The 22,904-nt window shown below is 48.1% G+C and overlaps 1 protein-coding gene and 1 long non-coding RNA gene across 15 annotated transcripts in view; both read right to left on the bottom strand.

Annotated features, from left to right (window-relative positions):
* Positions 1-6,351: 6,351 nt before the first annotated feature.
* On the bottom strand, positions 6,352-7,917 carry LOC142830465 (uncharacterized). Its single transcript, XR_012905745.2, has 2 exons — positions 7,745-7,917; positions 6,352-6,598 (listed from the first exon to the last, which is right to left on the bottom strand). It is a non-coding gene; the product is annotated as an uncharacterized LOC142830465 (long non-coding RNA).
* Positions 7,918-18,388: 10,471 nt separating this feature from the next.
* The window catches only part of LOC149525604 (uncharacterized), a 34,876-nt gene continuing 30,360 nt past the window's right edge, over positions 18,389-22,904 (bottom strand). For 2 of the 14 annotated variants that reach the window (XM_089780828.1, XM_089780847.1), the window contains 2 exons: positions 22,779-22,868; positions 18,401-21,328 (listed from right to left, as the gene is read on the bottom strand). In XM_089780828.1, the coding sequence (XP_089636954.1) occupies positions 21,077-21,328; positions 22,779-22,868 (342 nt within the window). In that variant the 3' untranslated portion in view covers positions 18,401-21,076. Of the gene's footprint in view, positions 21,329-22,778; positions 22,869-22,904 lie in introns of all 14 variants that reach the window. The other 12 variants (XM_089780821.1, XM_089780826.1, XM_089780817.1 and 9 more) reach the window with 10 other exon arrangements.

Genomic DNA, 22,904 nt, shown 5'->3' with positions numbered 1-22,904 from the left:
AGCGGGGCTTTTTTGCGGAAAACAAAGCTGAGCTGTCTACACTGGCCCTTTTGCGCAAAAGTTTTTGCGGAAATTCAATCGGCCATTGTAGACAGCTGGCAAGTTTTTCCGGAAAAGCGGCTGATTTTCTGGAAAAACTGGCCAGTCTAGACACAGCCTATGTGGGCCTGGGTGCAACTGGAAAGCTGAGTAGAGAGGGGTAGCAAAAATGGGGGGAGAGAAAAGGCTCTGGGGAAGAAAGAAGGTTGCAGATTTTGGCTGCATTAAGACCATAAATAGTGAAATACCTCAAATTGCTTTTTAGGTGAAGTCAGTAATTGATAATGACATCACTTGTTTGTTAAAGGAAATAAAAAGTAAACGTTTAAAGAGTTCATTGCTAATATCTGCCCGGATCACCCTGGGCATAGCCCGTTTTTAATTATCTTTAGCAAATGCTTATAAATGTTTTGTTACTGTTTGGATGTAGTAAATTGCTTATTATTGGGGCTTTTTAGGCATGTTTAGAGCAATTGTAAAAGTACCATTTGCTCTTTGGATTGAATAAAGGAATTTATGGTTAAATAGTCTTTACTAGTTTCCCATATGAATAATTTTCAAGCATTATTGTGACGGGGCTGCGGAGCCTGCTGGCGCCGCCTCCACCGCGGTCCCCAAGCCCCACACTACGGCCAGGCCCGAGGCGGCTCTGTGGGGAGGCTGTAGCTGCGCGCCAGACCAGTGCTGCCTGCTCCGGGGCCGCTCTGCGGAGGCGGCCCGAGGCACGGGATGACGTCATGGCCAGCGCCAGGGGCCGGCAGGGCGGGGTATAAAGTGAGCCGCGAGAGGCCCCAGAGGTGGGAGGAGGAAGCCAGAGAGGCGGAGAAGGAAGCCAGGGAGGTGGAAGTCAAAAGCGTGGAAGGGGGAGCCAGGAAGAGTCTGGAGCCCGGAACGCGCAGCAGCTCGGCGGAGGGGCCGCAGCACCCGGCAGAGGAGCCGGCTTCGCCAGAGGTGACTCCTGACAGCCAGAGGGGCAGACGCAGAGACAGGACATGGCGGAGGAGAGGAAGTGACCCAGGACTGAGCGTCGGAGCCAGGAGGTCACTTGAGAGTTGGTGAGTTACAGTCGCAGCCCCACCAACCAGGCAGGGAATCGTGTCCCTGCCCTTAGGGTCCTGGGTCGGGACCTGGAGTGAGGGCGGGCCCAGTTCCCTCTCCCCTCCGTCCACTGCCTAGGCAAATGAGGCCCGGGTTGGGCAGGCGCTGGGTATTCCTGGACATAAGGAATACTAGACGCCCGGGGCAAGAAGGGACTAAGAGACGTCATAAATTGGGACACGGTGAAGGGAAGTGTTGCGGAATTGAGTGGAGGCGGAGACAGCCGCCTCAACCCCTGATGATGACGCCCAGAGATCTGAGGGGAGGTGTGAACCATGACAATTATTAATAATTCCAACATGGAATAGAATATGGCTATAAGCTATTATTTCTAGAGTAGGGATGTTAAATATTGGTTAATTAAATAGTCGATTAACCTCATGAATTCTTATCAGTTATTTGACTATTCTGTAGCCCCCGGGGTGGGGCTGGCAGCCTGTGCATGCCGGCCCCACTCCTGAAGAGTGCCCTGCCACTCCATGCTGCTGCCTCTGACACAGAGGCAGCAACTCAAGGTACCAGGAGGGAGCTAGTCCATGAGGGGAGCCAGTTTAAAAACCAGATTTGTATCTAGAACCCTGCAAATGTGCAGCTATCTGCTTTATATCCATGGATGTGGCTAGCCATGGTTCATTTTTGTGGCTGCGGATACACATTTTGTATTCACAAAAGGCTATAGTTATTTCCAACTCTGTCATTTATAGCTTATCTGCAGTCTCTAGCTGAAGCCTCTAGAGGGCAACATGATCACACATTGTGGACAAGCAAAATGCAGGACAATGTAGCACTTTATAAGACTAACAAGATGGTTTATTAGATCACACATTGTGGACAAGTTACTGCTGTAGTTAATTAAGGTATAACTTAAACAGATGAAGTAGGTTGTGTCCATGAAAGCTCATGATACCATCTACGTTTTGTTAGTCTTTAAGTGCTGCAAGACTATTTGTTGTTTATGTTTTTCCAGTTGCAGACTAACTCGTCTACCCCTCTGAAGCTTTTAATTAAAGTTATAGGAAAAGGCTCAAACCCATTTGAGCAGGTCTGAGATCATATCCAGTAGAAGATTATGCTTCTATACAGTGGGAAGATAGACAGACACATATAAACGAAGCATATTTCATAAAGATATATGAGACACAAGATGGTGAAATAATGTATTTTATTGGACCAACATCTGTTGGTGAAAAGGAAAAGCTTTTAGCTACCCAGGAACTGCAATAAACATACATGGCTGTGTCTACACTGGCAAGTTATTCCGGAAAATCAGCCGCTTTTCTGGAAAAACTTGCCAGCTGTCTACATGGGCCGCTTGAATTTCCGGAAAAGCACTGATGATCTAATGTAAAATCATCACTGCTTTTCCGGAAAAACTATGCTGCTCCCATTCGGGCAAATGTCTTTTTCTGGAAAACTGTTCCGGAAAAGGGCCAGTGTAGACAGCACAGTAGTGTTTTCCGCAAAAAAGCCTCGATCGCGAAAATGACAATTGGGGCTTTTTTGCGGAAAAGTGCGTCTAGATTGGCCACGGACGCTTTTCCGGAAAAAGTGCTTTTAATGGAAAACTTTTAGACGTAGCCACATGTGTTTTTGTTTAGAAAGGTATTACCGCTGACTAGAAGCACTGTAGCTACACTGTTCCCTGTATGTACAGCTGAGCTGTTGTTTCATCTCTTCGGCTTTGTCTACACTAAGGCTTTTGCCAGAAGAAGCAATGCAAATGAAGCTTAGATTAGCATTTTCTCGTGCTTCATTTGCATAGTCTCTTCCAGTCCGTTTTTGCCCAAGAGGTTTTTGCGCAAAAACAAGCAGTGTGGATGTTTTCTTTTTGCACAAAAACCCTTTTTTGCACAACATCCTTGTGCCAGATCCCCGCTGCTGCACTTCCAGGGGTGGGACACCACTGCTGCTCCTGGACCACTACTCCTGGGCAGCACCTGGGACCAGCTGTCTGGGGCCACCTAAGCAGCATGACTGGCCCCATGGCTGCTGGAACAGCAGCCAGTACCACTGGCCCCAGGACTGCCTCAGCTTCTCAGACAGTCTTGGGGGGTCAACTCTGCTGGAATGTTCTGGCAATGCTATGAACACTGAGGGGAGGTCTTCTGAGGTGTTTTCTGTTGCTTTTTTGGTCCAGCATCATGGATTAAGGGCGCTGGCAGCCCAAGCTCAGGTTCTGGGGAAAAAGGCATGATGAGGTGACCCAGTAAGTCCATGTGGTATATATAGCCTCTGCCTCGCTTCTCTTCCCTGGATGGCGGATTTCATCATCAATTACCTTTGCCCTATTTATAACCACTTGGCCAGCAGCTTTGACTTCAAGGTTGGCGGCAACAGCAAACTCACTGGGTTTAAATTTTCACATTTGGGTCCATTGTTGTCAGCCTGTTCCTAGTTCTGAGGTTACAGCATGTTCTCTCGCAACAAAGCCTGCAGGGGCTCCAAGCCTTCTCTCGGACAGAACATGGATTCTACCATGTTGATTGTTCCTGGGCCTGGTTCCTCCCATGCGTGGTGGAGGAGATCTAGGATCCTGTGGGGCTGCCTTCCCATATAGCAGCTCCAATGGAGGTAAGAGGAGGCATGGGATCAATCATGCTGAGTGATGGGGACCTGAGGCATTGGCCTTCCAGCCGATTCACCACTTGAGTTCTAGATTAACAGAGTACAATAAAATGTACAGTCCAACACCCCCTCAAAAGAAAGGCTCTGCAGCCCCCCCCCTCCTCCCCCCCGGTTCCTGTGAATGGCTCAGGGCTTATTGTGTCTCTACCCTCTCCTCCTCCCCAGTGGAGGAAAAAGGGGTCTGGGTCCCTCCAAGAAATGGGTGGTTAGTGTGGGAGCCTGGGCCCTTCCTCTCCACTGCGCATATGGCCACATGCCTCACCCAGGATCCTCTAGATCAGGGGAGGGGAACCTTTTTTAGGCCTGCAGAAAAATCAGTCGGGGTAACACACAAGTGAGAAGCGGTGAGACTGGAGCAGCAGCGCAGGCTCCCCAATGCTGGAGGGGGGACCCTGAGCCTTGGGGGCCGGAATCAGGCAAGTTAGGGGGCTGTATCTGGCCCCCAGGACTTAGGTTCTCCATCCCTGCTCTAGATGTTAGAGCAGGGGTCAGGAGTGGCCCGAGGAGCGGTCAATGGCTGTGATGTCATCATTGGGCGCCCGGGCCAGCGGCGCCCTAGGCAGCTGCCTAGCTCGCCTAGGCTCACGGGCCGCCCCTGGCAGGGGTGGGCAATAATTTTTGACCGGGGGCCCAGAAGCGGCGGGGCCAGAATGCTTCTGGGCTTCCCCACCTCCAGACCATAATTGGTGTGGGGGTGGGGGAGCCCCTTTGCCCCCCCTTCCCACTAGGCACCCAGGCCCCTGGTAGGGCGGGAAGAGGCTTCACACACTCCCTCAGCCCCAGGCCCTGATTGGCCTGGGGGTGGGGGAAGCCTCCTCCCACCCTGTGAAGAAGGTGTGGCACTTTCAAGTGCTGAGCTCTCCTCGCAGGGCTGGGACAGGGTGAAGGAACCTTAGTGCAGCGCCCCCGCCCCCAGTCCCTGATTGGCCTGGGGGAGGAGGGAGCATGCAAAGCCTCCTCCTCCCCTACCCCCATCCTGCGAGGAGCACACGGCACTTCAAAGTGCCACGCGCTGCTCGCAGGGCGGGAGGAGACATTACATGCTCCCCCGCCCCCAAACCCTAGTTGGCCTGGGGTTAGGAGAGCAATGCGAAGCTCCCCTCGCCCTGCTCCCACCCTGCACAAACATACAGCACTTTGAAGTGCCATGCGCTCCTTGCAGGGCTGGGGGGGGAGAGCGGAGGAGGCTTCGCGTGCTCCCCTGCCCCAGGCCAATCAGGGACTGTGAGCGGGGGAGAGCATGGTGTCTCCTCCCGCCCTGCGAGCAGCACCAGCACGCAGCACTTCAAAGTGCTGCATGCTTCTCACAGGGCGGGAGGAAGTTTTGCATGCTCCCCTGCCCCCGGGCCCTAATTGACCAGGAGGCGGGGCAGCAGCAGGGCCTCCGTGGGCCGGATCAACCTGTTTGGCAGGCCAGATCCAGCCTGCGAAGGCCTTTTTGCGCACCCCTGTGTTAGAGCAAAAGGGTCTGTAGTATTAGCCAAAAGTTGGCCCCTGCTCTCAGGCCCGGGGCACATTTGCTAGCAGAATCTCTTCTGCAGTCAGGACTCCTGCTGCACCCATCTTCAGCATCTACCCGAGTAAGTCTCTGTTCTCTGTTGTCTCTCCCCTTTCAGAGCAATCTGACTCGGTGAGGGGGTGGATCAGTGGGAAGGTGCATCTCCTGACCACACAGGAGGAGGATTTGGCTCTGGCTCGCTCAGCTTAGTGGCTCTGTGAGTCTACTCCTCATGCCCAGGAATCTGAAAATCCACCCTGTTGTGAGGCCATCAGAGGTTTGGTCTACTATTGGTCTCTTTGCCCCTTGCTGGGGAGGCTGTCCCTGGATATGTCTCTAGGGATATGGCTAGACTTCATGCCTCTGCCAACTGAGGCATGTAAAGTAGAAATATCGACAGGGCAGGCTCGAGCCATTCCTGTGCCCCGGGCAGCGGGTACGCGACACATGCACAGCCCCACCCCCTGGCGTGCTGCGCACCTTACAGCTGCAATCGGGCGCACAGCGCTGGATTGCAGCTCTAAGGGGCGCTGTGTGGCCCCCAGCCCTGGGCGTGTGGCGCCTAAGGGGCTTTGCATGGCCCCCGACTCTGGGCATGTGGCACCTGATTGCAGCTCTAAGGGGTATTGTGCGGCCGGGCGCGCAGCGCCCCTTACAGCTGCCATCAGGCGCCCCCCCATAGGTTGGCGCCCCGGGCAGCTGCCTGGCTAGCCCCCCGCCCTTAATCTGGCCCTGCATACCAACATAGTCAATGAAGTGGGGATTTAAATATTCCCTACTTCATTAGAATAAAAATGGCTGCCGTGTTGTGCCGGCTTAGCTGTATGTCAGCACGAAGTGGCAGTCAAGACAGGGATTGGTCAGCAAGGAAAGCCTTTGCTGACCGATCCCTTATGCCTTGTGCAAGGAGTAGGGTTCTACAGCCCTAAAAGGTGCAGCCCCTGCAGAACCTCGGGCACCTGGTGACAGAATCAGATGGAATGGAGCTGGCACATCACCATTGCCATGATGTCCTCTTGTGTCAAGAGAACAAGGGCATGTCAAAGACTTGTACAGTCCCAGGAAACAGGGAGGATTAATGACAACTGGCACCCTGGGATGGACTTGTCCTCTTTAGTAATCTCCAGTGCCAACCCCCCACCATCCCATTGTAGGAGGAGCTCCTGCCTTGATTCCCTCCGTCTTCCTATGACAGCTGTTCCTTGGCAATGTCGTTTTGTCAGATTTCTCTGGCTGTATTCTTCCATTCCCATTGGGCAGCATCTCTGGCCTCACAGTATAGCTGGACTCTGTATGGTGGGTGGAGTATCTCTTGGTGCCTGGGGAAGGGGATTGATCCTAAATGGAATAAGGAAAAGAAGGAAAGAGACAGACTCATTCTCCAGCTGGGACCAATCTCAGAGGATTTGGCGAGTTTCAACAGGAGTCCCATTACCCAATGGGGGACAGTCTCAGATAGGAGGCAGATAATTCCTTCAGGGATCCCATTTCCTGACTTCTGTCACTGTCATTTTTCTGTTGGGTCCCATTTCCCAGCTTAGTTTCCTTACTTCTGGTGTAGCAGCAGTTTGTAGAGCTGGTAAATCCCCTTCCTGGCCGGCTGGCCAATGTCCTTGGCTGGGTCACTGATTAACAGTTGGAGCTAAGGCACCAACCTCCCTAGTTTGGAGAACTGAGTTCTACTGGAAAGGAAGGAAAGGGGGCTCCATCAGCATTCTGCTGTCAGCTCCCAATCTCCCCTGGGCCAGGAGTCTCTCTCTCTCCCCCAAGTCCCTTTGATTGAACTACTGGGGGAGAGGTGCTAGAGCTAGACCCCTCAGCTCCTTCTGCTCCCAAGGGATCCTGGAACAAAGGGATGTGGGCAGGACCCTCCATGAGGACTTGCAGCCCTAGATACTCCAGGAGGACAAGAAGGGACTCAAGGCCAGGCATGAACCTGGCTGGAGCAGGGGTTGGAACATGTCCCCTTTATAGTCCCAGGATTGCTGCTGAACCAGGAGTAGATGAACTTGACCCAAGTCTAGCTCATGCTCTGCTCTGACTCTTCCTTCTGTAACCCTTCTGCCAGGCCGAGTAAATAGCAGCAAGGGCCGGGTTCAGTATCTAGGGGTCTCCTCCCAACAAGGTAATACAACACCAGCTCGAGCCCCCACCCAGTGACCTGGGAAATCTTACATACACCTCTGGGTGCCTCAAAAGAGGCAATTCTTCCCCTCTCGAAAGCACAGAGCCTCAGTATAGTAGCAAACCTTTAATAACATGAGGTAACCAACATCTGCATTAAATTGGGGAAACACCACAACTCGGATTTACAGACCAAACATGAGCAAAGGCCCTCCCCCCATCCACAAATCCCCCCAAAGTCCCAAAAGTCCAACACCCCAAAAGTCTCTGCCCCGGGTCAGTGCCGCCCCAGGGTTCAAAAGTTCACCCAGCAGAGTTTCACCATCCCAACCTGGAGGGGTGGGGATCAATGCACCTTACATGGTCCGGTGGTGGCTCCGCCGATGGCTCCGCCTGTCGTCCAGTGAGCCGCCTTCACTGTCCAGCTCCGCCAACCGTCTCGGTCCACGCTCCTGGCTGCCAGCTGGTCGCTCCTGCCGCTGCTCCGCCAGCTGTCTGCTGCCGCTCCTACCAGCCGCAGGTCATCCCCATCAGCCGCTCTGCTGTCTGCCCGCACTCGCAGGTCGCCCCCGCCAGCTGCATCTGCTGTCCGCCTGCACTCACCAGTCGTCCCAGCAAACCGCTCTGCTGTCCGCCTGCGCTTGCTGGTCGTCCCTTGCAAGCTGCTCTGCTAGTAGCTGATGTCAGGGTCTCTTTATGAGGTCACCACCTCCCTACTACTGTCCCCCAGTAGGCTGAGGTCCTGCAACAGTCCTTTGTGATGTCACTGCCACACCCGCCCCCTCTGGTGTCGTGACCCTGGCAAGCCTCTTTGGATGTTTGAGTGGCTTCTCCTGGATCAGCCCATTTAATGACAGCTGAGTCTGGAGATCAAGCTGGCTGCACAGTAAAGCCCCAGAGGCTGTTCCCTATGCCACACTCAGTTTTTCATTAACTAGTAGACTTTAAGGCCAGGAAGGACCATTAGAGCATCAAAAGCATATCCTAACCTTCCTGTATATCAGGGCTACTTAACTTTGGAAGCCCTGGGGGCCACAATGATACTCACAGCACATGCAAGGGCCGCAACTTAAGTGTGGTTTGTTACACTGAGGATGCTTAAGCCTAAATTTGCAATCTGATTACTACTAATTAATTAATTAAAACCTCAGTGGAAGTTGCAGATACCACCAAACCTTATTTATTATAGGTGTTTGTTGATTAACATGCCGCAGAGAAATAAAAACGTTACGCAATTTAAAGGGGCCAAACCATATATTGTAAAATTTAAAAGATACAACAAGGAAATAGGTAAACACTTTTAATATCCCAACCCAAGAAGAGATAAGAGGATAGTAAAGTATCCCACAAACCCAAGGATTACACAGACAATAATTACACTATCCAGCTGTTGACGATGGACGTGATGCACCTGTCTCTCAAGGCGTTGGCTAATTAAAGCCTCTAGCGAGAGACTAGGAGGCGATCCCTCGCAGCGATGCCCTCTGCGGTGCTCTCGACCTCAAGCCTTAGGCTCCTTCCAAGCCCTTGGCGAGGAACAGAGAGGCGGTGCCTCATAGACCCTGGGGGGACGGGTGTGATGCAGGCAGGTGGTAAAGTCCTCCTTCGGGGCCTTCTGCTCCTGGACGCAGGATTCACTGCTGGTAAGTTACCTGGCGCTGGCCTTTGGGTTGATTCCGCTCTTTAGCTGGAACTGGCGATAGACGAGCTACTTCTGTACCCAGACTGGATACACAGAATCCCTAACTGAACTAACACGACGCCTCCCGTCACGATATAATACCCCGTCTGCTTGAGCGTAGAACCGACGCACTATACTAACGGACAGACTCGATGACGAACCTCTAACTAACCTAGCTACCTATAGACATGGACAGGGGATAGGGTGGAACGCTGCAGAAGAAGCAAACAGCGAAACAGCGAACAAGCGGGAAAGGTGAACCCGAACTTAAGTAGTCTTTCCCCATGAATATTTATGAGCTGTAGCTTTGAATTCATTGGACCTTGTTTGGGTAAACAAGAGTCTCTGATTGGGTGTCTGAATAAACAGCTTCTAACTGTCTGGGGTGAGTGTACTGTGTGCAGCAGCACATGGTGACATGTGCAGCTACTTGCGTGACGTGTGCAGCAGAAGCTATAACTATCTATGTAACTATTCATGACAGTTATTACATATTCAGTGTTACTGCTTATGCACATTGATGAGAAGGCGGGGGACCACGTTACAGGTTGCATATACATGCAAATAGCGTCTTTCACACTGACAGGTATGAATACAAAGATTAAGGCTTAAGTTGCGGCACTGGACCCAAATGTGTCCAGTGTGAGCCAATCAGCACCTCTCAGGCTCTGCCCACAAGGCTAAGCAGCCAGCACTTCCCACATTGCCCTGGCTCTCCCGGCACCTCCTCCCTTGGGGGCTAGAAATGCTGACACCCTATACCTGTCTGTTCCAGCCAGCCCATCCACTTGATGCTCACCCAGCCTGGGAGACACTTCGCCACTGTGGAGTGTGTTCCCACTGGAGGCCCATGGGCCGCATGTTGAGGCCCGTGTAAACCTAAACTGCACCGCGGGCCGCAAACAAATGGGCCGCGGGCTGCATGCAGCCCACAGACCGCAAGTAGAATAGCCCTGCTATATATCATAGTAGCTAAATTTTGATCCACAGACATGAAAGGCATTTAGTTTTCATACATGAAGAATCTGACATTTCATTTGGTAGTTTGTTCCAATGGTGAATCATCCTCACTGTGAAATATTTGTGCCTTATTTCTAGTATTAATTTGTCTATTTTCACCTTCCAGGCACTGGTTTTGTCCTGCCTTTTTCTGTGACATTAAGCAGCCCTTCAATACCTCACATTTTCTCTTCAGGAAGGCACTTAAAAACATCAGTGAAGTCACCTCTCAGCCTTCTTTTGTAGATGCTAAACAGACTGAGTTCCTTGCTCACAAGAAGGCATTTTTTTCAGCCCTCATCTCCAATTTTTCAACATTTTAAAATGTGGCCCCTAAAACAGGCTGCAGTATCCAAGCTCAGTCTCAAAGATGCTGTGTCACCTCCCTGCCCTACTCACTCCTCTGCTCAGATGTCTAATGATGGCATTGGCCATATTCAGCACAGTACCACACTAGTGGCTCCTGTTGAGCAACTTGCTCAGCTGACTCCTAAATCCTTCTGAGAGTCACTGCTTGCCTGGGTACAATTCCCCATTCCAGGGGTGTGGAGTGCATACTTTAGGACTAGGGTAGGACCTTGCATTTGGCTCTGTAAAAACCTGCTCTGTTCACATGGGTTTGGCATCCCAAGAGATCCAGATCACTCTATATCACTGCCCTGGCCTCAGCCTTATTTACCACCCTGTTCGTATTTTGTCGCCCACACCTGTTGCCAGCAGTGATTTCATATTGTCTTCCATTTCATTGATAATTATTTAAATAGTGAGTTCTTGAGAGCCTCATTAGACCCCTAGTACTACGTACCTGCCCTTCTCAGAATCTTTTCCAGTTCCACTGCCTGCTTTTTGAAAAAGTATTCCAGGTTCCAGCATTGTGTGGATTTGAGATTTTCTGTCTTATTTTCTATTCCTTTTCTAATAATCTCTAAGATACCGATAGTCTTTGCGAGTGCTATAGCACATGGAGTAGACACTTTCAGAGAATTACTCATGACAACTCCAAGAGCTCTTTCTGGAGTGGTAGCAGCTAATTTGCAACCCATCAGTGTATACGTATGGCTGGGATTACCTTTTCCAATGAGCATTACTTGCACTTCTCAATGTTGAATTTCATCTGCCATTTTGTTGCCCAGTCACTCAAGTTTGTGAGGTCCCATTTCAGCTCTTCAGTCTGTTTTGGATTTAACATCTAGAGTATCTTTGTATCACCAGCAAACTGTGCCACTTTCCTGTTCATCTCCTTTTATAGATTATTAGTGAATATGTTACAGAGCGCAAGTCCCAGTACCAGACTTATCCCGTCCATAGGACTGTGTGGGGCGGCTGTTCCAGGCCCCATGCTTTGGGAGGACCTCATGAGGACCTCCCCCATTGTTCCAATGAATGGGATTGTCCCCCATATGGAGGTTAGCCTGCAGGGCAACTCAGAAGAATACCTGGCAGGCAGCAGCAGGGGCCAGGCCCCTGTGCACTCACTGCCATCTCTCAGCGGGGTCACTCCACTTCACTGCGGTTGTGTGAAGTGGAGAGACCCAGCCCCAGCTGGCTCTGATCCCCTGAGTGCTGAAGGCTCATGTGAGTGGAGCACACTGGGCAGCTGGGTTGCTCCAGCTCCTGCTGCTGAAATGACTGTAAAAGCCTGACCCCTGCTACCACCCTACACCAGACCCCCTGGAAATTGCCCCCTCAGGATGGCCCTGCACAGTATAGATCCTTGGGGGAACCAACACCCTCCTTTGTGAGATCCTGTGAACCATAGTTTACCTGCTGTCGGTGCCTGAGCTAGGGGCTCTTTAAAGAAGAAAAGGACAACTTGAGCAGCAGTGATATTCGGGGCAGGTAGACAGAGATCCTGGAGCAACAGAACTTGGTCTCAGAAAGTTTCTGTATGATCAGCCAATCTCTTTCAGGGATTTTCCTTTTGCTCAGCATTACAGGAAAACTTGTTTGTGCCCACAATGCTCTGTTGTGGCTCTTAAATCTCCCCCTCATGCACCTTCCACCTTTCTTTTGAACCCCAAAAATCTCACACAGAAAATCCTCCAGCCAAGCTATTGCTCTCAAGGGCTTAGCTCCCAGTGCCACACAGTACCACGTCACACTTTTGCACCAGCGAACTCTGAAATCAGAGATCATATGCTTGTAAGCAGGCAGATTATGGCGAGTGGACACAAACAGCAGAAGAAAAGAAGATCAAGTGCTTATGCTTTTCATTTGGAAATGCAGCCCTGATCCTCCTTCCATCCTGACCAGGGCGGCCAGCAAGGGCGCAGGCACTGTCAGCAATGAGAAATCAGATCCCACGCTGATTGCGATCCAGTGCCAGATCCCAAAGTTGAGAAACCACAATGCAGGAGGCACCAGTCATGCCATTGGGAGGGTCAGGCTCAGGCCATTGTGCTAGACTTCTCTCCTAGGACTGGGATTTCCGCTCTTTTGGCAGACTAACAAGGGCCTTGCCTGGCCAGTGCTTGGGTTGGGTTCTTCCAGCGTAGTCAAAGAAATGGTGTTGATGAGTTGGTGGCATTCCGAGTTGCTTCCATAGGGGGCAATGTGCTCCCGGGGATACCATCCTATGTATGGGAAGTGTGACTGAACCCCATATATAGCATGACCATTTAAAAAAAATGTTCCATTTTTAAAGGGATAGTCCCATATTTAAGCCCTCCTGTGGGTGTTCCTACTTTTAAAAAAATGGCAGATTGGCCCATATTTTCTCTCTTCCCTTCCATCAGTACTGGTGGGTCCTACTGCTGGCCAGATCCTTGCTCACCTGCTGCCCACTCACCAGTGGCTAACAATGGGGGTGGGTGTGCAAGGCTGGTGGTCAGGCAAAGCTACAGCATGCAGGGCTGGCTGTTGCCCTTGCTGATCCATCAGTAAAGTCCTTGCTGCATGCCCACTCTCAGCCAGTAGGCTTCCCCCAGGCTGATCCTACCCCATTTCCAGCCAGCACTAACTGCATTAACTGATGAGTGCAGGTAGGCACATGTCACCTCTGCTGCCCACCCATTGATTTTTTACATGCGTCCCCTCTCACTGTCCTCTCCCTGCTGTGCCCATTCACTGTCTCCCTCCTGCTCCTGGTGTTGTGTGGAGAACCAGCTGCTGGCTGGATCATTCTGCTCACTAACAGCCTGGCTAGCAGGCTCCTTCCTTCCCCCACAGCCTCTGGCTGGGCTGGGGCTCAGCTGGCACCCAGGGAAAACTCAAACCCTCTGGCCCAGGGCCCTGGCCTGGAAGAGCCACGTTCTGCATACGATTTACTGATTACAAAGAATAAGCCTTCATCTCTGGACTGTTTGGATTCTAACAGGGTGGGTGGACTATTTGGAAAAGAACATGGAGTTGTAGTTCTCCACAGGCATTCTGGGTAATCCTGACAGACTTTTGGAAAACTAGCAGATTACTGCATTCCTACTATCATTTTGGACTTACGAAATTTGGCTCACCTGCTAATGTATTTACCTGCTTTAATCTCTCATTTCTTTTTTTATCTGATAAATCTTTAGTTAACTAGAAAATTGGCTGCCCGTGTTCTTTTTGGTAAAATCCAAACTACCCTTTGGTCTGGGGTAAGTGACTGATTCTGTGAGCTCAGGAGTAAACTAAATGTGATGTGATATTGGATAAGTGACCATTATCACAAAGTCCAGTTTGTCTGGATGGCCAGGTAGAATTTGTGATTCCACAGTGTGACTAATATAGTGATTCAGGAATTTGTGTGTGTTAGTGGCTTGGTAAAAATCTGGTTACTCAATGTGTCAACAATTTGGGGTGTCTGCCCTGTTTCTGACAGTTTGACCTGAGATTTGGCACTCACAGATGCTGTGTCTTTGAGTAGGGTCGACCTCCCAAACTGCCTATATGGACCATGTGATCAGAGGAGCCCAACAATTCCCAGAGGGCCACAATGGAAGGAGGATGTAGAGCAGTGTTTCTTAAACTTTTAAGACTGAGGAACACCAAGCAATAATTTTTTTTTATAAGGAACACCAATGATTTTTTGTTGAGCAAAAAGAAAAAAAAAAAAGGTTGAGGGGGAAGTTTACTGAGCAAAAGTAAAGGTCACCTGTCCTTTTAAGGGCAGCCATTTTGAACTCTGTTGTTCTCCGCGGCATACCGCCAACTGCCTTGCAGCACACTGGTATGCTTCGGAACACAGTTTAAGAAACATTGATGTAGAGTGAAATAATGAAGTGTGCACAGCCTGATGGAAGATGCTAAAGCCTCTACTTTGACATTTTCTGGGCTTGCTCTCTTGCTTTAGTTGCTCTGCCATTCCCTTCTCCCAGCATTCATTCAAGCCATCACTGGTGAATGCAGAGCAAATGAGTTAATCTGTTAAATTTAATCTGAATTCAAATGATGAATTTCTGTTGCCCAAATGGTAAACATGAACATTTCCTTCTCTGGTGTTTGTCTTCAAACACAGTTTCAGAGAAAAGGAAAGCAAAAATAGTGCTGCACTTTGGCAGAGGAGAGGGTTGGAAACTCCCATGTTTTGGGGTGAGTCAGTTAATAAACTTCCATTTTAGGAAGAAATGAAGCAACTGCTTATTTTGCTTTTGGTAAACACTGACATATCAAATTCCTGCTGCCCCTTGCTTTTTTTTGGTGCTAGGTGGAACTGCAAGGTGGAAGGGCACTTATTATTTTCCAACTTTCAGAGCTCAATGTTCTCCATTCTCCAACACCCAACCACCCAAATGTTAGGTCTCCCATCCCATTAAAGCCATTCCTTAATAGCTCTAATGGAGAATTGTCATTAATAGAAGCCAAACACTGACCTCCTCTTGAAATGCATGCATGGAACTATGTCTTTTAAAGGAAGTCTAGTCTATTAGGTTCTTAAGGTTTGTCTACATGGGAGGAGGGAGGGGGAGATGGTTTTAGTCTGTACTAACTCATGTTAGTGAGGATTGAAAATGCTTGCGTACATATGATAAGACTGCTGACTCTCTATTTGGTGTGATTTCTGGTGTCCTCTTTTAAAGTAGGCTAAGTTTGGTGTGAATTGTGTTAGTCTATTCCCGTGCACATAGTGCTGCTGAGAATTACTTTAGTAGTTCTCCAACTGCTATCCCACCACTGCTTTGTAAACATCCATGATGACCTTGTCCTGTTTACCTGTATGTGAGAACACTGCTGCCATTTTTGGTGGATGTGAGCTAGAAGCCTTTCCATTCTTCAGGACTGAAAAAATGAGGAAGAATGGCTCTTGTGCACGAGGTGGTTCTGCATAAAAAGGAGCTGTTTATACAGCTCCTTTTTGTGCAAAAGCCTCTTGCGCAAAAACAACCCCTAGTTAATTATGCAGCCGAATCACAGAAATATGCTAAACTGTACTTCATTTGCATAGGCTTTTGTGCAAGAGAGGTGCAGTGTAGATGTAGCCATAATTAGCAAATGATACCCACCACCCTAACCCCATTCACAGGCTCCAAGAGGCAACCACATGACACAACTGCATCCTCTACCTCCTCACCCCTCCCAGAAGGCAACAGAATCAAATAATATTTAGGTATGTGGAATTTGAATTATTACAGGGGAAAAAAACTTGGTTAATATTCCCAGCTCATATGTGGCAGATATAGGCACAGACAATGCATGCTCATAGAAGTAATATGGTTACTGCTCCTGGCTGAAGTACATATGCCCATTGCCTTGCAACAGGGATTTTCAGTGTTGGCACTGCAGGTCATGCCAGGTATGCAGATGATTCTCTCCCACTAACTGATGCTGGTTTTTCGAGCCCAGAAGCAGTGAAGCGCTATGGGAAGCTGCTTGAGGTTCAGCTTGGGTAGTCACAGTTCCTCAGTGTCATCTGCAAATTGTAAGGTTCTACAATCCCTGGTCATGTACTGGGCAGCCAGGATCCAGAGCCACCACATGAGGCTTGTAGCTGGACCCCAGTCTCCACCATGTAGGGCCAAGCAAGCATGCCCCCAAATTCCATCACACAATCTATTATGCAACAAGCAGAAATGAACATTTAACTGAAATGACAATGCCAAACTGAATTTTAATTATGACATACTGGGTACGTCTAGACTACATCCCTTTTTCAGAAAAGGGATGTAAATTAGACGTATCGGAATTGCTAATGAAGCGGGGATTTAAATATCCCGTGCTTCATTAGCATTAAAAAGGCCACCGCTTTCTTTCGGCACGGAACTTCAAAATGAGGTTTACAGGATCTTTCGAAAAAGGCTTTATTTTTCAAAAGATCAGCCTCTAGACTGCCGCTTTGCTCCGACAAAGCTCTGTGCCGAAAAAAAGCGGTGAACATTTTTATGGTAATGAAGCATGGGATAGTTAAATCTCCACTTCATTAGCAATTTCGATACATCTAATTTACATCCCTTTTCCGAAAAAGGGATGTAGTCTAGACGTACCCAGTATGTTAAAAATTAGCTACAGAGAACTCTTTCATTAAACAAACAGTGAAATAAAACAGCAAAAATGCAACAGTGTAGTGCCAGGGACAAGGTAAGAGTTGGGGGTGGGGCTTTAAAGTCACAGATGAGCATACATCTTGTCTCTGCCTTTTCTGCTCTGTGGGATGTCTGGTGTGGACCACTGAGGCTCAACGTTAGCAGGGATGATAGAGGGCTGGAAAGAGCAGAGGTTCCAGCAAGCGCCCAATTCCCTGGAGTGTCCCAATAGAAGTATAATATGGAATGCAATGATGAAGTGTGCATAAATGTATGGAAGACGCCAAAGCCCCTGTGCTGACATTTGCTGGATTTGCCTCCCTTCTCTCTGCTCCCAGCTCTCTTCTAAGCCGCCAGTGATGAGTTTCAGGGAGTTAACATTTCAGTCTTGGCTATTAACCATAAAACTTAATCTGAACCTGGTCTGCTTATTCAGCCTTTGATAAACACTGAAATGAGTGAGGCTCGTTTTCTTTTTATTGTACTGTGGGAGCAGCAAGGTGGAATGACTCATTTTACATCTCTTTCAGAACTCCATGTTCCTCATTCCTCCCCTCTCCCCTCCCCTCCCCTCCCACACATTTTAAACATCTCAGCCCCACACAATCTATGCTTTAATAAGTCTAAGGAGAGTGGTCTTTAATGGATGTCAAATGAACCCCCCCACCACCTATCTGCCTGTTCAAAATGGCAGCCTTGTGGTGTAGCACCCCTAGCACTCCTTCCATAAATCAACAGAATAAATAATGAAACTATTGAAGTGTGTGAAACTCAAATATTTGAGACGGTTGTGACAGGAGAGAAGTTTGACATTCATAGTTCACATGCAGCAGATGGAGTCACAGACTCTGCATGCCCACAAAGGTAGAAAGAAGCTGAAGCAAGGGCCTGGTGCTGAAACCAAAGTAAAATCAGGAATAAGGGATCTTTCGGAAAAGGCTTTATTTTCCAAAAGATCCCCGTCTAGACTGGCGCTTTTTGCCGGCAAAGCCCCAATCCGGAAAAAAGCGGCAGCCATGTTCATGCAAATGAAGCGGGGAAGATTTAAATCCCCGCTTCATTTGCAATTGCGCTGTGTCTAATCTGCATCCCTTTTCCGCAAAAGGGGTGCAGTCTAGACACAGCCCAAAAGTAAAAGCCTAACAACAGGTAGTGAATAGGAATGCTTTGGAGGAAAGTACAGGGCGGTACCAAATGTGTCATTAATGAATAAAACGATACATAAAGTGTGTATCATAGATTGTTTATTTCTATCTATAAATGTTGGGGACCTCAACTTAACTTTTTGGCTGGCCTACAGAGCCATAGTGAAATCCATACTATTAATTAAGCCCTGACCATTGTCATGGGTACAAATGCATCAGGGGTCAAAGACCATTGGGCTACCAATGACTATTAATGTACTTGGTTCAACAATAAACCTGACTCTGGTGTCTTCATTTCTTATCTAAGTCTGTGGTCTTTGGGAAAAAAATAGCAGTGTAGCCGTAGCCCCAGAGTGGGGAAAAGCCTTGACAGATGGACACTATATTTGCCCTTTCCCAGTCCTCTGTAATCTCTCTTGTTTTACATGATCACTAATGCTCAGATACCTCCTCAGTCAGCTCCTTGAATATTCTAGGATATACATGCTTAAGTAATTTTTAACTCAGTCTTTCCTTATTTTAACCTGTGATACTTTTATTTTCACTGGCTTTTACTATGTTTGATGTCCAGTTACTACTAACATTTTTGGTGAGAACTTAAAAAAAATGTCTTCAGGCTTATCCTGTCCTTGGCCTTCCTTTTGCTTTCAATGTATTTGTAGAATGTTTCCTTGTTGCCTTTTATGTCTCTAGCTAGTTCAATCTCATTTTGTGCCTTGGCCTTTCTAATTTTGTCCCTTTATACTTGTGTTATTTGTTTGTAGTCATCCTATGTAACTTGAGCTAGTTTCCATTTTCTGTAAGTTCCTTTTTTGAGTTTCACATCACTAAAAATCTCCTACTTTTAGGAGATGTGGATATCTCCAGATATGAAGAGGATATCCAAGGATTTGCAGGGCTCTACCCATATGCATGCCTTGGGTAGCATGGAGTAGTAGTTAGAAGCCTGCATGATCCTCAACAATCCCTCCATAATGTTTTGGATACAGGCCCCTGGCAGGCAGCATACCTCCTGAGTTTTCATGTCAGGGCAACAAATGGATGCTTCCATTTCCTACCGAAGGGAGTCACCAACTATCACTACCTCACATTTCCTCCTGTGACTGGTGGCTGCGAGCCTTCCAGCCTTGGGGATACATGGCTTCTCCTGGGGATACAGTGGCCTGGGGAGGGAGGGCCAGTCCTTTGCCACAGCAAAGCAGGAGCCTATAGTAGTAAGAGTTCCCTTGAAAGAGCCATGGGTCTCTTGGTGGTGTAGGTGGCATCACCAAGGATGGTATGAAGTCCCGTGTAGAAGATGCATGTCTTGGGGATTGTGTTAGAACAATAGTTGGCCTCCTTTGCCTTCTAGGATGCCTGCCTCAGCTCATTCATTTTAACATGGCACTGCTACAAGACCCTTTCATGCCCCTTCATATCCACGCCACACTCTGTTCATGGACATCAAAGTTCGTATGCTGGAGAGAAGTTACTGTGCACAGCCTCCTCTTCCCATAGACCCAGAATATATAACAGCTCCAGTGTACTCTGTGTGGCAGCACATCTGCTGTGGAATATTGGTTTGGTCAGCTGGGAACATGCTGTGTGAACTCTGCAAGCTGAGCAGACAGGAAGGAGATTTTAAATCTTCTTTAACTGTGTAGTGTAGACAGGGCTGAACGGAGCTGGATTTCTGCCACACCAGCTGGCTTCAAGTGGTTTCCATCATATATAGTGTTTACAGCAGGGGTGGGGAACTTTTTTGGAGGCAGGGGCCATTGGCCCACAGAAAAATCAGTTGGGAGCTGCACACAAGTGAGAAGCAAAAAAACAGACAAACCCTCACATGCCCCCCAGCTGAAAAAAAAAAGACATTCCCTACATTCCCCTTGCACACCAGAGCTTAGCAGACCCAGGTTAGTAGATTTAGTGTGCTTCAGCCCCATGGTGTGGGGGGTGGAGGGCTGGGTGCCCGTGTGTGTTCTCCATTCCTGAGGGAGCACAGCCGTGAGCCTCAGGAGCTGGATCCAGGCAAGCCAGGGGCAGCATCTGGTCCCCAGACCTTAGATTCCCCCCCCACTAATTTAGTTTGGTTCAATAGAGAGGTGATATGGGGGTGGAACAGGAAGAGACAGAGCAGGGGTGAGGTCTGGGATAGGGAATGTCCCAGACCCCGCATCCTCACTAGGGATAGCCCTGCCTGCCCCAACCAGGTGAAAGTGAGTGAGGATGGGACAGAGCAAGTGACCAAGTGAGGGAAGAATGGAGTGGGGCGGGGGAGTGCGGGGGGCAAGGAATGGCTGGCTCAGAGAAAGGGCAAGGACAGGAGTGTTTAGTTTTGTACAATTAGAATGTTGGAACCCTAAGAATAACCTTGTCACTCTGGCATAAAGGAATATTAACCATGATCAGTTCTTAAAAACACAGAGCTATATTGATCACATAGTTTGAGGATCATGAAGGAATCTAAGGTACATTCTAAGGTAGGGTCTCTGGAGCTTTGGTAGGACGCTTCCCTTTTGGATCAGGGAGTGAGGCTGGGCTGGTAAGATACACACACTCCTTCCCCCTCTCCCCATCTTCTCATATGTATGTCCCCTATTAGAAAAAAAACTTTTACAGAAACTCCTTGTGACTCAATTTTTGCCTGTGGGTTTGAGAGCATTGTTTGTACCTTTATAATAACAGCTTTGGCACCGCATTCTGCTCCCTGTCTAATATGGTTCTCAGGAAGACAGGAAGGAATAGGGAACCAAATGTCACTGGAAGTAGAAGGATTACACTTTCTCAAAGCAGCTACATTGTGTTCAGCGGATAGGAGCTTTAGCTGCATTTCTACTGGGTTTCCATTACCCTTTGACATCTACAGCTAGTCACTTCTGTACTGAACCTTTGAGCTCTATATTCTGATGAGTTTAGTGAGTCCTGGAATTTAAGGTTGATATTTCCATGTCCTGAATTTCCCTTTTCTCATTCTTGATTACTATGGACATTTTCATGCAAACAGCTGACTTTTATTCCCTCCTGCTGCTTATTCGCCAGCAGAAGGCATGATCCTGCTTGTTGTGGAAATAGTTGTGACACTGTCACATGCAGTGGACTGTAAACCTAACGGTGGTGTATAAGCCTCAGATATTACTTAAAAAACATAGCTCCTGTTTTCACACAAATGCCACTTAGAAATAATGAGGGATGACAAGTAACTAAAATTTAAGATAGGCAGAGCAAAATTTCAAAAAAAGGTTTTTTCATGAGTTGTTAGATCTTTAATATCTTATTTGTAAACACTGTACCCTCCTGTGTGTTGACCTCCAAAGGTAAAATAACAAGATATAAAACCCCCTGGCATTTACTGAATAAAGCAAAATACACATCACCAAGCTGCAGATTTACTTTCTTTTTATTGTTTTTTGACACCAGGATACAATTTGACTCCTAACACCGAATACATTTAATAATAGATTACACCCTTTCTAATGACCTGTTGCCCACACGTCAGCACTGGCCACAGAAAGTTTACTGGTGCTTGAAGTTTATTGGTCTCTTTATTGTCAACATGCTCTACCCAGGATGATGGTATTCTTTCAGGCCAATCTGCTTTAATGGGTGGATTCTGAAGACGCAACAAACAGTATGTTTTATAGCACTTGGCTGAGAACTTTACAAGTGGCTGAAACGTCTGCAGATGAAGAGGAAGAGCAGGCTGAAAATGAAGTGAGGACAGTGATTCGCTTACATGCGCTGTGATGTTATAATTCTAAAGCAAACTCTGCCACAATCCTTTGACTCACTTTACCGCTTTTAATTATGGGCTAATATCAATAACTGAATTCCTAACCCAGACCTGACAGCAGTGGAAGAGGCATGTCCTAGGATCCTTTATTTATTCTGATCTCCCATCTGGAGAAGTTCTAGGTTCTGGAGCTCAGTATGCCAGAGGCCTGGTAGCCATGAGCTGCCTTTGATCCCCAGATCCAAAACAGAGCTTTGCAAAGGATGACAGAAAAAAGAGCTGCAAAGTGAAGAAGTAGCTCCGCTGCAGCCTAAAGAGACATTTACCACAAGAAAAAGGCCAGAGTCTGGTCTTGTAGAGTTGGAATATGGTTACTGAAACCTCCCCTCCGACCCCCACTGTTTTCCCAGACCCACCTAACACAATGTAGTAAATGTGCACCTCTCATGGCCCAACATGGAAACCAGGTATGAACACTCTGGCTACATCTACACTACAAGATTTTTGCACAAAAACAGCTGTTTTTGCGCAAAAACCCATGGAACATCCACACCTCAAGCATGTTTTTGCACAAGAAAATCTACAGTCAATCAACAGAACAGAGGGCTTTTTGTGGTGTAGGTATTCCTCCTTCTACAAGGCATAACTCGTTTTTGTGCTACAGCTTTTGCCCAAAAAGGCATGTGTGGACGCTCCGCAAGGGTTTCTTGTGCAAAAAGAGCCTATCAGAAAAAGCACAGGTGCTCTGATGGCCATTCTGTGAATGGCCATCAGAGCTTTCTTACACAAGAGTGTCCATGCAGTATGGACATTCTCTTGTGCAAAAGCACATTGCAAAAGCACATTGCAAAAGCAATGTGCTTTGAGGTGTGTATGCACTTTTGCGTAAGAAGTTTTTGTGCAAGAACTCTTCCACAAAAGGCTTCTTGCACAAAAACCCTGCAGTGTGAAGGAGGATCATGTAGAGCAGTGTTTCTTAAACTTTTTAAGACCAAGGAACACCTAACAATTTTTTTTATGAGGATTTTTTGTTCAGAAAAAAAAGGGGGCTGGGGGGAACTTATTGACCAAAAAAAAGGGGGGGGGGATTTTTCCTGCCCCTTTAAGGGCGGCCATTTTGAACTCTGTTGTTCTCCGCAGCACACCTCCAACTGCCTCACGGCACACTGGTGTGCCACAGAACACAGTTTAAGAAACACTGATCTAGTGGGCCTCAGCCAGAGGCATTTGCACAATGCGAGGGGATGGAAAGAAGAGTAAAGGGGGAGCTGGACAAGAACATTTGCGGGGGTTGGAGAATCCCACCTCTTTGGCAGAAGTAGACAATACAGCACTGAGCCTAGTAGTGTGTCTTTTCATATAATGAATTCCAAACATGTTTGGAAACAGACCCTCCTTCTAGGGTCTTGTATTTACTCACCTTACTCCTGGTGCAGTAAATCTGGTCTTCGTAGTTAAAATAGAGAAGTTTAATGTGATTCTTTATGTCTTTTATGAGCCCAGGGGGTAGCTACGCATCAAACAAAGAACAGAACAGCTCATGTTA

The sequence above is a fragment of the Pelodiscus sinensis genome, chromosome 1, assembly GCF_052426305.1.
Source record: "Pelodiscus sinensis isolate ZL-2025 chromosome 1, ASM5242630v1, whole genome shotgun sequence".
Taxonomy (NCBI): Eukaryota; Metazoa; Chordata; order Testudines; family Trionychidae; genus Pelodiscus; species Pelodiscus sinensis.
Note: the sequence above shows the minus strand (reverse complement) of the source record. Positions and strands in the feature narration are given on the sequence as shown.